This window comes from Leptidea sinapis, chromosome 7 (assembly GCF_905404315.1).
Source record: "Leptidea sinapis chromosome 7, ilLepSina1.1, whole genome shotgun sequence".
NCBI lineage: Eukaryota > Metazoa > Arthropoda > Insecta > Lepidoptera > Pieridae > Leptidea > Leptidea sinapis.
This window is the reverse complement of record NC_066271.1, coordinates 8,695,336-8,709,630: the sequence shown is the minus strand read 5'-3', so window position 1 is coordinate 8,709,630 and position 14,295 is coordinate 8,695,336. Positions and strand designations below refer to the sequence as shown.

Here is a 14,295-nt window from a genome sequence, read left to right as displayed (position 1 = left end):
TAAAAAAATATATATCAGTTCTAACATATAATTTCCGGAAATAATTTTGTGATACGTCTGGTGTTGCAAGAGACCACGGCCCTGCTAACTTACCATCAGGAATCCACATGATATTATAGAGATACAATTACAAACTTTAAAATGTATTTTGCAGAATGTTTAGGTGCAGCGTGGATGCACTTCATGAAAGAAGACAGTGAGAGGATCCTTGGCACAGGATGCCAGCTAGATTATGGGTGCCACAACGGCGCCTTTTCTGCCGCGAAGCAGTAATGTATTCTTGTGTTTCGGTCTGAATGGCGCCGTAGCTAGTGAAATTACTGAGCAAATGAGACTTAATATCTTATGTCTCAATGTGACGAGCGAAATTGTAGTGCCGCTCAGAATTGTTAGGTTTTTTAAGAATTCTGAGCGGCACTGCATTGTAATGGGCACGCCCTTTCAATTAACATCAGCTGAACGTCTTGCTCGTTTGTTTCTTTTTCGCATAAAAAAAGACAGGCTGTGTTAAATTTAATAATGACATCGAATTTTGAGGAAAGAAACGCCCCAAGAAGGACGATATTGATTTACGTGAGCCCGCTAATAACCTTTTTGCTCCTTAATATTATGCCAAAGCCTTATTTCGTAAAAAAAATACTTACTTCCTCAGCGGTGACGACATCTGAATGAGAATTAAGCATTATACTTGGTAATTCCGGACAAGAGCCTTGCCAAGTTATAATACACACTGGATATCTTCCTGGTCTGTATACTGATATTGGCAGCCCTATTTCTGCAGCCTGCTGTTTCCAAAATTGTACAACTAAATCTGGAATCAAGTACATAATACATTATAAGTGAATCTGATTTTAACCCCCTTATTCATAATAGTCTGCTAACTTAAAGCATTGCTAATTCTCACTCTGTCTTCTTCTATTGACCTAAGTCAGATTGAGAAAAAAAATACTCCTAAGCGGCTGTTTAAAGTTAGCGGACCATTATGAATAAGGGGGTAAATCTGAACGTTTTAGTATTATTTATAGATTATTCTCGCACTATTGAAATTCTCTTACATGAGTTACTTGATGATGATTCTTAGTTTCTCATGTCAAGTTTGACAATTTAAGCTATTTTACAAACCTCAGTGGTTAATTGCTAGGAAACCTTAGCATAAAATTTGTAATTTACTAATAGAATAAAAAATCTGTCAGCGTACACTTATATTTGTATGTATGTAAGTACTGTTTGTGACGTATCCCTACATTATTTAAGAGTTGTTTCTACTGTGACCTTCGCTACCCTTACCTTCAAATCCTACATAATTTTAGACTTTGGTATGGATAAAAATACAATAGAGGTAAATATAAATTTCTCTAACATAGTTTACAATTTTTTTCAAAATTTATAATTTTTTACTAATGCTAATAAAATTCTCCACGATATTTATTAAGTTATTGCTACCCACCTATATTTACAGGGGATTCAATTCTTATTTTTACTCAATAGACCAATCTATTAATGGTCCCAACAACTCCATAATACTCTCAGGTTCTAAAAGTTGCCTACAACAATTCTCTCAATTCATGTTACTCAATAAGTAAGCTTCCAATTATAGTAAAAATAAGAAAATCACTACAATGTTTAAACCGCCGATCAACATATTATTAACAAGGAAACCAGGAGTATCGGGTATCTTAAATTGTGTGTAGTAATCTTTAATTGTGAGTAGATGCATTGTAATCAGCATCACAAACAGGATCCCTCCAATATTTCTGAATATTTTCTCACTGGTTGAGCACAACTCCGAAGCACAAGAATGTATGATTTGAACTTCGAGGAAAATTCTGTGGAGAACTTTAGCCTGCAATCCCTCTAAAACTACTTTTCTCGAAATTTACGATTACGCTTAAAACTAGTAATTTCAACAATTTACCCCTTCCTAATCATGCCTGCACTCCAGTATTCCTGGCTAAACACAGATAAGGGGATCGCGCTCTTTGTGTGGCCTAGATGATGACCATAATATTCTTTACTTGACCTCTAATGCATACTTCTTAATTTCTGATCATATTATTGTAAAGGCATATACGTCGCTGAATAAAACATTTACTAAATCGATATAACCGAGTAGTAGAAATAACAGGTTCCGTGGGTTACCAACCTTGCTATTTCTAGGAACACTCGATGTCAGCGTGTCGTTTAGAGCAAGCTATATCTTCTAAAACTGATTATAATTTATAGCAAGTGGTTCGAATCTGGAACTAGATAAGGGGCAGTTTTCAGCTCCTATTATGTCCGGAATGTTGACATTTAGCCAAGCTTGAGTACTTCGTTGCTTTTTGACCAGGGGTCTTGTTGCAAAATGTAAGATAATTTTTTAACATTTTACTGTAAGAAGTTTCACGACACAATCTTAGACAATATATTGATACACTCCTTTTACAGTAAAATGAAGCTTTGTGACTCCTTGATCAGATCTCCTACCAAAACGTGATTCTGATTCTGAGTCTGGCATTCGATTACTACACATTTTGCAATACCGATACGACTTAGGAACCTTCAATAAAAGAGCATGAGCCCACTGTAAAGGCTGGCAAAGCATCTATTGACCCCTGGTCAAAGTCATTGTCAATTAAACTTTATTAAATAAGGCTTAAACTAAGCGCTTTTGAATAGTCATTATAAATATTTCATTTCAATTACCATATGTTCGGAAAAGTTGATCTCGTGAGAAGAACATACAAGAAACTCAACGGCCACACTTTTAATTAGTTTGTAAGGTGCTGCATCCAATATATAAGTCGTGTTTAAATAATATAAATTATTTCAGGAAAAGTAATAAAGAATAAACTGTATAAATATAAATTAGCGTCTTTAGGATGCACCAGCCTTTCGAGCTTGAATTCATTGTTTGTGTAAAAATAAAAAAAAAATAAAAAACTGCACATTGAGACAAACAAACGAATTTTGTATTTTACCGAGTCTCGTTTTTGGAATAGCCGTTTTATTTTTAGCTCCTCTATTGATGGTATGCTTGTATCATTATTTTGAATTATTATAATTATTATACACTTTACATATATTATTATAAATGAATTGGCTAGGGTCAGAATTCCTATGTGTTTAAAGTGATTTCTAAGGGATTCTCTTTTTTGCAAAAACAATTAATATTATATTGATATTAGCTGCTTTCCCCCATAGCAAAATTCCATATGACATAATGCTATAGAAATAACTGAAATAAATCAATCTCGCTGTGTTAGTATCAGTAAGATTTTAATTCTTCGGATAGCAAAAGTACTAGAACTGAGTTTATTTGAGATTGCCTCAATATGAGCACCCCATTGTAGTTTTTCATTTAATACTATTCCAAGAAACGAAGTAAAATCTACAAGTTTTAAAGGTTCCCCATTTTATATTATACTTCTTGTTTTTAACGTTTGGTATGCAGAATTCAATACATTTTTTTTTGTTTGCGTTGAAGTGACAAATTATTCACCCATTTAGATATGTTTTCCAAAGACAGGTATATTTTATCTAAATTCTGCAAATGTCTATCAATCTTATAAACTAATGAAGTATCGTCTAGGTAAAGAACAATCTCACATTCTTTCAAGGCTACAAATGGCAAATCATTAATGTAGACGAGGAATAAGAAAGATCCTAGGATTGAACCTTGAGGCATGCACGCATAATTGCAGCTCCTGATGAATGTTCATTATTAATTACTACTTTCTGAGTTCTATTAGATAAGTATGACGTAATAAGATTCATTTGCTTTTTATACCAAAATAATTGAGTTTACGGATAAGAGTGCAATAGTCTACGCAATCAAATGCTTTCAGAAGATCACAGAATATTCCTACGTCGTTATCTGATTTTTCCCAAGCATTAAATATATGTCGAATCAACGCAATACTGGTGTTGTGGTTGTGGTTGCCTCACCACTTCCCTTCATGTGAGCCTCTTGCCCGTATCTCTTATAGAAAAAACCGAACACCTCCTCTGAGCACTCTCCGTGATGTATGCGGTAGAAGATACAGAATGAACCCGAACCTCTATGCGACGCCAAGAATTAGGCTGATTGGATATAACTTGATCGTCGTTGATTCGAGCCGCTCCACGTACACCAAGGTTTTCTCTGCCAAGTGACCGCGAAGCTAAACTTCGCCCGTTATATCATAGCTGAGTATCCCAATACTAGCTGTGACAGTTAGAGTGATCTTAAGTTGAGGGGATACGACAAAAGGAGACTTTTTAGCGCTGAACGCACAAACTTGTGACTTTAAGGTGAACGTGAACTAAATTTTGTCGGCCCCAATTCCGAGACTTTGCATAGTATAGTTTCAGATTTCAGACACAAGTTTGTAACGGTTCGCCTCGACACTATCCTGAGAGAGTTGTCTACAAGTTTTGAGACAGACCTGTTTGAGTTAATACCGGACTGTGGATGTAAATACACATGGCGATGTAGCCTTATTCAGAATGATTATATTCACATTCTATTATGGCATATTAATTTCTGATTTATGACAATATTTATAGCCAAAATGTTTAATATGGCTGAACTGTATAACATCCAGATTAATTACTATAGCTGTACATAAATTACACATTCATTTTCGTATATTAAACTATCCAGTTATTCTAAGTCAAGTGAATATAATAAAAGATACTTTTGTAAATAGAAGTAAATAAGTAATAAAACAAGGTGAACGGTCAAATTTCCCTAATCAAGAAAATAGTTTAAAATGGTGCGCGACAAAAGAAAATGCTTCTTGATATAGTGTTGCTACATTCTAATACTTTGTTAATCGGAAAAATATTTTTATGGGTCCATTTTGGGTGTATATGTGCCATTTCCATTAAAAAGCATCTCGTCATCACCCAGTTGAGCCCCTGATTCCATCACCGAATATTAAAAGATTGAGAAATTTAGAACCTCCTCCATTTTTTAAATCAGTTAAAAAGATATTCATAGTTTTCGTTAAGTTTTATCAAACTTGGGAACAATCTTTCCTCCGTATTTCCTTTTCCAGGCCACGAACCTAAAGGATCGAAAATCCACCGGTATTGTGTTACTGTATTTTCTGCGGTATTTTACTCTCTACAACGCATATCTGGACCCTTGGTTTGCGGATGCCCATGGACGGTTGCACTACTTCCTATAGCGTGAGCCTCATGTAAACCAGGAATAGAAATCATGTAAATGTTATGAATTATCGTTTTCAAGATGTTTTTCTGGAAATAGCTAACACTAGAAATAAGGGATTGCTTGTAACTAATTCTAGTAGGCTTCATAAGATACATACTAGCTTTAAGGGTAAATGTATATGTGTGTTTTATAAAAAAATGGCTCTGTCGTAAATCCTATTACTCCACTGCTGAATATCTAAATGATCGGACAGCCTGGGACTAGATTGTGATTATTTTATAGCGATAGAAATGACTGTACAATATTGTATATTTTTATTGAAAAGAGCGCAAAAAAAGAATGCTGGGAGAGTTTCTTACACCGCTTCTTCTCTCTCAGACTGCCATTTGTTTCCGAAGCGGTAGTAGTATATAGTAGTTATTAGAAAAGACATCAAAAAGAATTCTAAAGGAATCAATTTTGAGAAAATAAATGCCTTTTATGCAAAGGCATAAAGATGCCTCTTATTTCAACACGTGTATCCTACACGAGGCATTTTGGAGATTTTGGCTCGGTGAATTTTGGAACACAGCTCTATTACATATTAAAATATAATTATCCCGTGACTTTTTCGTGTTAATCGGGTTTTCAAACTTAATCGAAGAAAACCGATGGGTCGAAAATACTTTTTACGAACGCTGCCTTAACTAAGCCGATGAAAGATATACTATGATAGTTTTCTATAGCATACCACATACAAGTGGCAGTGGTCAAACACATAAATAGGGACGGAATCGCGAGTAACAGCTAGTTTAACTGATAAAATCACTTTTATCTTTCAGTTTACAGTAGACGTAAGATAAGAAATGTGTATGACATTCACGTCAACCGTCAAACACGCAGAAACACGTGTAGCTAATTAACCATCCCAATAACCCTAATTATATGACCCTAACCTGAATATATGTCTTGTGACGCCAGACTTTCATGGTGTGTTGATATTGATAGGCTGATTATATTATCCACTGCCTGAATAAAGCAAGAAATGTAAGTACTAGCGTTTAGTTAATCCCTTTGATACCTACCTTTACAAATTAATAACAATGGGAAGACTAATGCAACTGTCTGCTCCAAATGTCACAAGGGGCTGCTGAAAACCAGTGTTGTGTTGGTGTCTTCTGCACTGACCAACAATATACTGAGACAGCTCCTTTTAGCAGGGAATCACGCTCACACTGTTATTTTTATTTCTTTATTTTTAATCTTTATAATTTAATTTAGTATTTTAAGATTTTAATTAATATTGTAAATTGTTGTGTTTTTGTGTGAGTGTTTTTTGTATGCTAATAAAGTGTTTCTATTTCTATTTCTAATAAAATTTTCAATGTTCTATTTTTTTGTATGAAAATTTCATCAAAATTGGTTTAGTAGCTTAATCTAAATGTGAATCTGTGACGTGCAAAGAATACATTTACGTTAGTAATTTTCGTGGGCGAGCAAACTAAAAATTTTACGTTTATTTATACCTGGTACTGTAATATATATATTCGCCGGTTTTACTCACGTGAAAGCACTTAAATATATTTTCAGACATCATATATTTTGAAATGCACAGCATGATCATGAGCGAGTTCATATTCCGACTCACACATGGCCTTTTCTCAGATGGCTGTGACCGCAACTTATTTGGAGGATCAGTCCGCGCCTGCCGTACTTAACCAAATAGCTAAAGTAGAGAAATAAACATATGATACCATTTTATCAATTCACCACGTGTGTATTATATCGTGAGTAGGTAGTAGGACAGTAAAACTGGACGTATGTATGTCATGATGTCATTTAAAGAGTGACAGTAGGGCTGCCATTTTTTGTCAGTCCGTTAATATGAATCGCGTGTCCAGTTTTGTGTTCTTAACTCAATTTCGCCATGATTGTGGTTTGGAACGTTTTTCAGGAACTACATCCAACTGTAAACTAGCATCTAACTGATAAAGTAGCAATAACTTATGTAAGGTATATATATATATGATCTACTAAACAATTCGATACCTAACTTCCATAAATTTAAAAATTTCTTACAGAATGCTATCCTCATGCAACTTATACTACAACTAAAACATTTCACAGATAACAGCGAAATTCTCCTTGACATATCTAGTAATCACCCGTAACAAATAATAATAATACACTGAAATCACCAATCGCACGCGTGATTCACAAAGCACCCTAAATATCCGCGTAGATCATACCATTCCTTCATCAGCACCACAAAAAAACACACCAGCAAGAAGTGTTTTACAGGAGATGTTACCTGCAACCAACCCTCGCTGGAAAGAATAGACAACGGATGAAATGGACGGATCAAATTAACAGAGAACTCCTCCGTTGTTACTACTTAGTTACACATAACGAGACTAACCTTACCGCCTGGCGATCAGCGAAACTCATTGTTTCAACTTATTCTGAACTAATTCACCTATCTGAACAACGCCTGGCAAATCAAATTCGTATAGTACATAAAAATAACAGAGTATCAGTTAGCGAAAGAGAAAATCTAAAACGTACAGTTTCACTATTTCCACAATAATACATCAAATCATTACATACAAACAAATAATTTACACAATCAATCTCCCATAAACAACGCGCACACAATTCAAGATAGTACAACTCAAACAATTATAAACACAAATCGCCACACACTCAATATCTCACACACGTTAGTTAGCAAACGACAAATTAATGAAACACAGACATACGTAGACATAGATCACTTAGACGCACAAAGTTCTGAAATAACAAACACTCAATAGGTACCAATAGGTAACGGCGTTATAGAAAATACACTAACAGAGGTGCTCATAAAATATAAAGACACTGATCCGTTACTTAGACCTACAATACCCATATATCCCGTAGAGCTATTATAACCGTACAAAACACTAACAAAATAGTAGAAGAGCACCTAAAAATTTTGGAAACAGTAACTCTAGAAGATATTCAAGATATCATTTACTGTGCAGCACAAACCATTACAAAGATATATAACAAATACTCGAAACAAACAAATACTAAAAGAAGTAAAGTAAACATAAACGACACGATTCCTAAACAAAATAAACCGCAATGGGAAAAACGAATAGAAAATAATAAAACAACATTACGACAAGAGATAGGACAACTCACTCAATTAATTAAAGGAAACCATTCATACAAAAAGCAGAAGAAACTTAACCCAAATAATAAAAATTTTGATGAATTAACAGAGCACTTAGATACATATAAACAAAAACTCAAAACGATTCCGTAGATAAGCAACCAAAGAAAATCTGACAGTAAATTATTTAAAACAAATCAAAAACTCCAAACAGAACAAATTCATATAACACAACCACCAAAGCCAGATGACATTCAAAATTATTGGAAGAATTTATGGTCTAATCCAGTCCAACATAACATACATATACCATGGAATGAAATTGTAGAAAAGGCAACAACAACGATAGATCCGATGACCGAAATCGAAATAAATAAACACGACGTAACACAAGGTGTAAGAAAAACATTAAACTGGAAAGCACCTGGAGCAGACAAAATACAAAATTATTGGATAAAGTATCTTACGGCGACACACGGCTACCTTGCTAATATATATAATATATATTTAACCACCTCATTCAAAACCCGCAAGACACTCCCTCTTTTCTTACTCGAGGTGTAACTTATCTTAAGCCTAAAGCTCACGACACAACTAACCCAGCTAAATATCGACCGATCACTTGTCTGCTGACCATCTATAAATTACTAACATCCATCAAATCACACAAACTTAACATACATATCACCCAAAACAATATCATAACAGAAGAACAAAGAAGTTGTAGCAAAGGATCTAGGGGTTGTAAAGAAGAATTAGTTATAGATTCAGCAGTGCATATCCAAGTAAAACAGAAACATAGAAATTTATTTTATTCATATATAGACTATCTAAAAGCATTTGATAGTGTGCCTCACTCCTGGTTATTACATATCTTAAAACTTTACAAGGTTAATAATAAGCTAATTGAATTCTTAAAACACATAATATAACTGGACCACCACATTAAGTTTACGAGCACATAACACGTTACTCTCTACACATCCAATTAAAATTCTACGTGGTATTTTACAAGGAGACTGCCTTAGCCCATTGTGGTTTTGTTTAGCACTTAACCCCCTCTCTAAAATACTTAATAAAATTGGTCATGGATACGTAATTGATAGTGATAAAAATATCAAACTCACCCATTTACTATGCAGATATAAAGATGACATTGGGAACTGATAAATGCAAAATCAATAGCATAGTGAGAGGTAGACATAATGAGACTGAAGTATTTGGCCTATGTCAACAAGAAGGGACAATAGATAGCATGAAGAAGACGCAAAAGAAGCATACAAATACCTAGGATACGCACACGGTAATTCTATCGGTGTGGTTACATAAAGTAAGTAAGTGACATAAAAACCACACTTAAAAGTAAATACAAACGTATGCTCCATATTATACGAGTACTATACACCAAGCTCTCCGCTAGAAATAAAGTTAAAGCTATAAACGGTTATGCCAATATTAACGTATTCTTTCGGAATAATAAAATGGACTGACACCAAAATTTGCAACAAACATAATATTCACCACATACATTCTGCATTACAAAGGTTTACGCTCAAGAGAAAACTAGGTGGACGTGAATTCATAAATATTAAAAATTTACATTACACACAAATACATAACCTTCGAACATACTTCATCGCCAAAGCCAACGATAGCGCCCTGCATAATGTAATTGTAAATTTACATTAATCCGGAACACCACCACAGCTAAATAATCATCAATACGATCCTACACTTTAAATTCTTAGTGACGATAAATAAATAGGAAATTGGAAAAATAAAGCCCTACATGGGAAATATCCCCACCAAATTCACAAGATCACATAGACCAAAGTGCGTCAAGCACATGGCTAACTAAGGGAAACCTTTTTGGCGAAACAGAAGGTTTCCTCGTAGCAATACAGGACTAAGTCATAAAAATTCGAAATTATACTAAATACAAACTCACTCACAACTCATCAACACCACGTCATCTTCATACGCAAACGCTTGAACCAAGTTACTTGGCATATGCCCGTGCTTAGGTTTCTTACCGACCTAAAGTCGAGAACAAAAATCTGTTGTAAAATAATAATAACAATAATAAATCGACACACTTTTACACAAATTATCTTGCCCCAAATTAGGCATATAGCCTGTTTTATGGGTTGCAACGATATATTTAATACAATATACTTACTGAAACATACATAAATACATATAAACATCTATGACTCGGAAACAAACATCCATATTCATTATATAAATGCTTGCACCTACCGGGATTCGAACCCGGGACGTCTAGCTTAGTAGGTAGGATCGCTAACCACTCGGCTATACAGGTCTTAATAGACCACATTAACGACCTACGTAAACACGCGTTTATTACATATAATAACATGAAGGATAATTAATATAAACCCAAATGGATCTCTTTTAACCTTTAAAGAATATTAAATTAGAAAATTTCAGTTACTCGGTTTTGGCTACCCCATTCGACACATTAAATCATTTAGAGGATTTTAACCAAATGGTAGTTGTTTTCACATCGTACATTACAAACTTGTCTGACTTTTATGCACTGTAACTGTTTTATAACCGTAAGCATGCCCCTAAAATGCTTTAATATGATATTCCCGTCTTGCAGAAGCAGTTTATGTCCCCAGAGTTCTACCGCAAACGCATAAGTGACCTTCCCGTGAGATAGATGGTGACAAATTATTTAATTAATTGATTCAATTAGTACAAAACGCCAAATTCATACATTAACCACCAATATTTGGCGGCATCTAGTGATTAATTTAATTAAAGTTGATGTCCGCAGATTTAGATATTTATTGTAGTTAATATTATAAAAACCTGTTTCTCACGAGAAAAAGTGTATCGACAGACAGAAGTTGACATGATTTTAGAGTTATAACATCGTAAAAATACTTGTATGTTCTCCTAATCTGATCATATTATAATTTTCGCTCGCTGTTGTGCATGCATTGTATGTTAGTGTTGTGCATGCATGGTATGTATTGTTACATTTTCAGAATCAGGGGGCCTACCATGAACTCTTATTGCGATTCAATTGACAACCTAAAATGAATTGCTTTGCTATTTCGTACCACGACGTGATTAGAGCTATCTATTTTAGGTTGACGTCAAATCAACTGATTAAATGGCAATGATGTCTATTAAATGTCAAAAATTATGTCAATTGAATAGCAAACTGATTTAGTTCGTTCATTCATTCATACCATGAGATAATATTTCAACAACAATTTGACGCTATAAAGCGCAATTTTAAAATGTATTTTTAGAATTTTCTACGCAAAAAAACCGCCAAAATCATATCATTTTAGGTTTCGAAACGCAACGCATATGGTACGAGTAAGAGAGACTTATGCGCGTCATTTCTTTCTTACACCGCGGACCACAGACGAATTTATTTCGTTCATTCTTCTTAAGCGATCCAAACGCCATTCAGTAACAGGCACTCCAGGTTACGAATTTTAGCGATTCAGTTTAGGTACCTAAACTAAACTGCATCGGAATCGCATCGTTTATTAAAAGTTGATGGTAGGCCCTCAGTTACAAACTTGTTTCCTGTTGCCTTAATATTTATCTAACATCATTATAATTCTTTGTTGTAATTGTAAATCCGTTTCGTGCTAGTTTAAAACTATAAGAGATAAAATATTTATGTGAATGTCATGATACATGATATGACGAGTACTTACACAGTAATGCTTAAATGTAAATAATTTGCCTCAACATATCTTCCACTTTTTACTGTCGTTATCTATCTAATAAAAGATCAAAGAGATAGCTAACACTCGAGATACGACTTCAACTTGAGACATATGTATCTAGGATATCTATCTTGATGTTAGACATAGATTCAAATAGGTTTTACCATTCTGATTTAAACGTGTATGGCTTACCTATATCCGAAAGATATTAACAAACAAGATTTCTTTCACCCCATTGCGCGACCTTCTCCAGATTTTTTTTATTCCCCACTCGTCCACAAGACGGAGAGATCTGTAGCTATCCGGATCGAAGCTGCGGCATTTTTGAGAAAGAATAGATATGGCCGACTTGCATGACTTCGGGAACCATTTAAAGTGGGAGTGTCAAACAGGTGATGCTGACCTAGATAGGTGAAAAAAACCCAGTCCAGCCTCCTCGACATATGCTTAAACTGTATGTCAGATATTGATCTCCTTAGCCGCGAAATATAGTCTTTCCAAGGTTGTCTAAGAAGGAGATGAAGCCAAAAACTGCCCTGAAGTTTGGACTTTTTGCCGTAACGGTCGGGCCAAGTGTAATTCTCCATGCACAGGTGCCGAGTGGTGGCGGGCAGAACTTGAGAGCTTCTTTTGACAATTCCAAGGACTGGTATCTACACAAGTAGGCCACTAGAAAGCTGCATGTCAATTTTAACCAAAATGGTAAAAAGGCCCTATGACCTTATTCTATCTATGTGAAAAACATTACAAGGCATAGATATAGAGGCAATGAACCTACGTCCACGTTCATGGTATATGAAAATAAAGTATTCTTATTTCTCTCAAAAATATTGGAACAGTTCCTTACATCATTCATATGGTGTCTGGCCTTCTATTCTTCTCTTAAGGTTAAAACTCACCGAAAAACTAGTACCTAATAAATATTTAACTTGATATAATACTCCTATCATAATAACGCGACGTGCACTCAGCTTAGTAGATATGTCATTATTATAATTCAAGTTTATATGTATTTATTCAAGCAAAACAAATCATAAAACTATATTTACAATACTATGATTACATATATTTAAAACTATCACTACGGAGAAGCGTTCCAAGAATACTGGATTGTAGGATAGCCAGGCTGATCCGTTGACAAAAATAGCTGCCTGCGCTTGGGTTGCCAGTAGCCCTATTGAGGCGAGAAGATAGTACTTTGTTCATTCTCCGCACCTCTGGGCCCAAGGTCTCTGGGCCAAGTGTCTTGACACCAAACGGCACAATTGAGACCGACGTATTTGCGACCCTTGCTGTCTTCGGCAGTTGTAACGTGGACATGGGAAGGAGCCAGAGTGTCGACGCAAGTCACGTCCCAGACCAGCGCCCTTCCCCGTACCCAAGCTTCCAGAGTCAAAAATTTATGTTTCTTAACATAAATTACTTTTTTAATAATACCACAGATTGAGAATGAAGCGACCGCCCTCAGACTATTAAATTAACAACGAAATCATTTTAAAAAAGAAGCCCGCTGAAAAATCTAGCGCCTGTCCTTTTAGATCTGAGGCATATATTTTCGAATCGTTGACAGTTTTTAACGTTCAATAAACAGATTTAAAACCCTATTTTGTATAAAAATATATTTTGAACATTTCTGCTTTTTTCATATTGACTTTTTAACCGACTTCAAAAAGTAGGAGGCTATCAATTCGATCGGTATTTTTTTATGTATGTACACCGATTACTCTGAGATTTATGATCCGATTTACGTAATTCTTCTTTGGCATCCAAATGGCATCTGTTTGATGCAAAATAGATGCCATTTGGCCTCATACAATTTTTAAATCGTTTGACCCAGTAGTTTCCATGTTATGAACATTTATATGAAAATTTTCGTCAACCTGGATGGCATAATTGTTTTCTGTGCACGGCTTTTTTGGAGTTTTCCTTCAGGTTGATTATATATTATTATTAACTGACACTAAAACATAAAAATAAAAAAAAACAACGTTTAAGAAAACCGACTTCAAAAACTGAAACGTATCAAATAACTAAATTTTAATTTAATACACCCCTTAAGCAAACCTTTACCTTTAATATTAATAAAATACTATTATTTGAATGTGCCAGACAACCTTAATAAATACAGTAAGTAAGCTGCTTATAATATTAAGTTTTATTTTGTTTAGAGCTTGGCACTGACTTAACACCTATCAACAGGTAGCACATATAAATAATAGTATTTTATTAATATTAAAGGTAAAGGTTACCATAAGAGATGTATTAAATTAAAAATTAGTTATTTGATACTTTTCAGTTTATGA

The 14,295-nt window shown here is 34.6% G+C and overlaps 1 protein-coding gene across 3 annotated transcripts in view; it reads right to left on the bottom strand.

The window, feature by feature from the left end:
- Positions 1-14,295, bottom strand: part of LOC126965367 (aminoacylase-1-like) — a 36,682-nt gene that overhangs the window by 13,242 nt on the left and 9,145 nt on the right. For all 3 annotated transcript variants that reach the window (XM_050808915.1, XM_050808917.1, XM_050808916.1), the window contains exon 2: positions 645-811. In XM_050808915.1, coding sequence (XP_050664872.1) covers positions 645-811 — 167 coding nt within the window. The remainder of the gene's footprint in view (positions 1-644; positions 812-14,295) is intronic.